This window comes from Chinchilla lanigera, unplaced genomic scaffold (genome assembly GCF_000276665.1).
Source record: "Chinchilla lanigera isolate Chin_1 unplaced genomic scaffold, ChiLan1.0 scaffold00046, whole genome shotgun sequence".
NCBI lineage: Eukaryota > Metazoa > Chordata > Mammalia > Rodentia > Chinchillidae > Chinchilla > Chinchilla lanigera.
The window spans coordinates 15,159,726-15,161,993 of record NW_004955447.1 but is presented as its reverse complement, the minus strand read 5'-3'; the positions used below and the strand labels follow the sequence as shown (position 1 = coordinate 15,161,993).

Genomic DNA, 2,268 nt, shown 5'->3' with positions numbered 1-2,268 from the left:
GGAGGAGTGACAGCCAGAGGCAGTTAGTATCCTGAGTTAGATCCTGAAACAAAAATATTAGGGGCTTGGGATTTAGCTCAGCGGCACAGCGCCTGCCTGGCATAGCGCAAGGTCCAGAGTTCGATTCCCGGTACTGGAAAAAAACCAAAAATAAAAAAAACAACATAAAGTGGAAAAACAAAACATAAAGTGGAAATACTGGAGAAATCTAAATGGTCTGCAGTTCCATCAATAGTATTTACTGAAGTAATCTTAAATTCTGATTTTGATCCTTGTGCCGCGGCTGTGTGAGATGCTTGCATTAGGGCATGCCTGATAAAGGTATCCAGGAACTCCCAGTACTGTCTTTGCAACTCTTTGTACGTCTAAAATTATCAGAAGCTTAAAGCTTTTTATTTTACAAAAAAGCAAAACAAAATTTAACAATAGTTAATACGCTGTGTGTCATTATCATCAAAGTAGTTACTCATAATACAAAACATAGACCAAAAAGATGTCTACTAAGAAGAAATAGAAACTAACACAAACCTTTCTTTTCAACACACAAGATAAACCAATAGTATAAGTGAAACATAGTAACATATATATTAAAATAAGTCTTAAAACCCCAGCTGAATACAGGAATTATACCCGACAACCTAAAAGGGAAAGGTCTCAATCCGCGGTGAACGAAGCCAAGAGTAAAAACAACTCCACAGTTAACTGTTTGCACTTGCACCAGGGTGTCTGAAGCAAAGTAAAATCTAGCAAGAAATTGCCCAGGGTGTCTATCCAGTCGCTGCTCTGAAAAACGTCCATTTCAAACTGCAGGCTCCATAGAGTGGTCAAGAGGCAGAACCAACTCCCCCTAATCCCTCCATCCCAGGTGGGGCTTATCGCTGGGGGTGGCTGGAACATTTAAGATGTCTGGACAGAGGGGAAGCGAAGGGAAGGTGGTGACCGGTACTTGTAAAAACACGAGGGAAGTATACAGAATGTCACTACGTTCCGCTCTGTGCTTTCTTATTACTGAAGTACACAGAACATCCAGGTACATAAACATCTACTTTGGGACATGCGGAGGAAATTCTCCAGTTTTTAGTAATTTTATTCCCTGAACTGACAGATACTTTTATCTGAGTCCCAGCCCTGCTATCTCCTCCCGACAACGTCTAGAACAAGGATTTCCGAATGCTCACCTCTTGAGTACCTTGAAGAAGGGGGTGGGGGTGGGTTTTAAGTATTTTACAAAGTCTAATGGGATTATGTATTCATTTACCTGAAAACAATCACCCAGAGCACCATGTAAGTTTTATTTGCTTCAGCTACAATCACATATTCCAGCAGGAAAATAGTTATTTTGCTGGTCAAAAGTGCTAATTGATATAGTGAGCTATCTCTAAGTTTTTTAAAGTGAGGAGAAAAATTAACCATTAGTGCATGACTTTTCTTCAGGAAGCAAAACCATCCGAAATCCCCAAACACGGGGGTCCCGAGGCAGCCGTGATTAGGAGGCTGCGTGCTTCTGCATGAGATACCCGGACCTCAGCTCTGCGGCCCGGCAGGCTCTGCCTCTAGGCCTCGTTACGGCGCTCTGCTTCTTCCTACCCGAGCGCACTCCTCCGCGATCTCCGCTGCGAAGACAGCCGCTTGTTATTTCAGTGGCACCTTGACCGAGTGATGCATGCTCCAGGAGGATGTATACTTCACAGTGCGCTATGATTCACAGAGTCACGTAAATGTGGAGTCTATTTTTACACCTTCAGGAATACAACTCTCTATTTTAAATGGTGCCGTCGGAAGGATTAAGATCATGTTTACACGTCCTACTTTTTCCAAGTTGTACAAATAAATTCACTGTTAAATTCAGGACGCCGTGTTCTCAGACAAGAATTCCACCCCGTAGCAGTATGTCCGTGGCTGTGATGTCCAGCCAGGCTACAGCGGTGCAGCGGGTTCAAGGCACCGTCGCAAGCAGGGGGACGCCCCCAGAAACACGGGGGGGGGGGGCGCCCGGGCTCACCCCAGCCCCCCAGCCCTGGCTCCCCAAAGCCGTTCCCCACGGGCACCCAGGGTGGGGCCCGCTGCAAGTGGGGAGCTCGAAGGTCTTTAAATGAAACAAAGATAAGTTGCGGGGGAGAAGGTGACGCGTGCATGTTTGTAGAGGAACCCTCGACTTTAACGTTAAGGTAGCGGGCGAGAGAGACAGCGGGGACGCCCCCGCCCGGCACGCGCGCGTCTGGGCAGCGCAGGTGGGGGCTCGGGGTCTGCACGCGCAGGTGCGGGCGG

The 2,268-nt window shown here is 46.9% G+C and overlaps 1 protein-coding gene across 1 annotated transcript in view; it reads left to right on the top strand.

The window, feature by feature from the left end:
• The first annotated feature begins 2,133 nt into the window (after positions 1-2,133).
• Positions 2,134-2,268, top strand: part of LOC102009124 — a 41,928-nt gene continuing 41,793 nt past the window's right edge. Inside the window, exon 1 of the mRNA XM_013518482.1 lies at positions 2,134-2,168. Coding sequence (XP_013373936.1) covers positions 2,134-2,168 — 35 coding nt within the window. The remainder of the gene's footprint in view (positions 2,169-2,268) is intronic.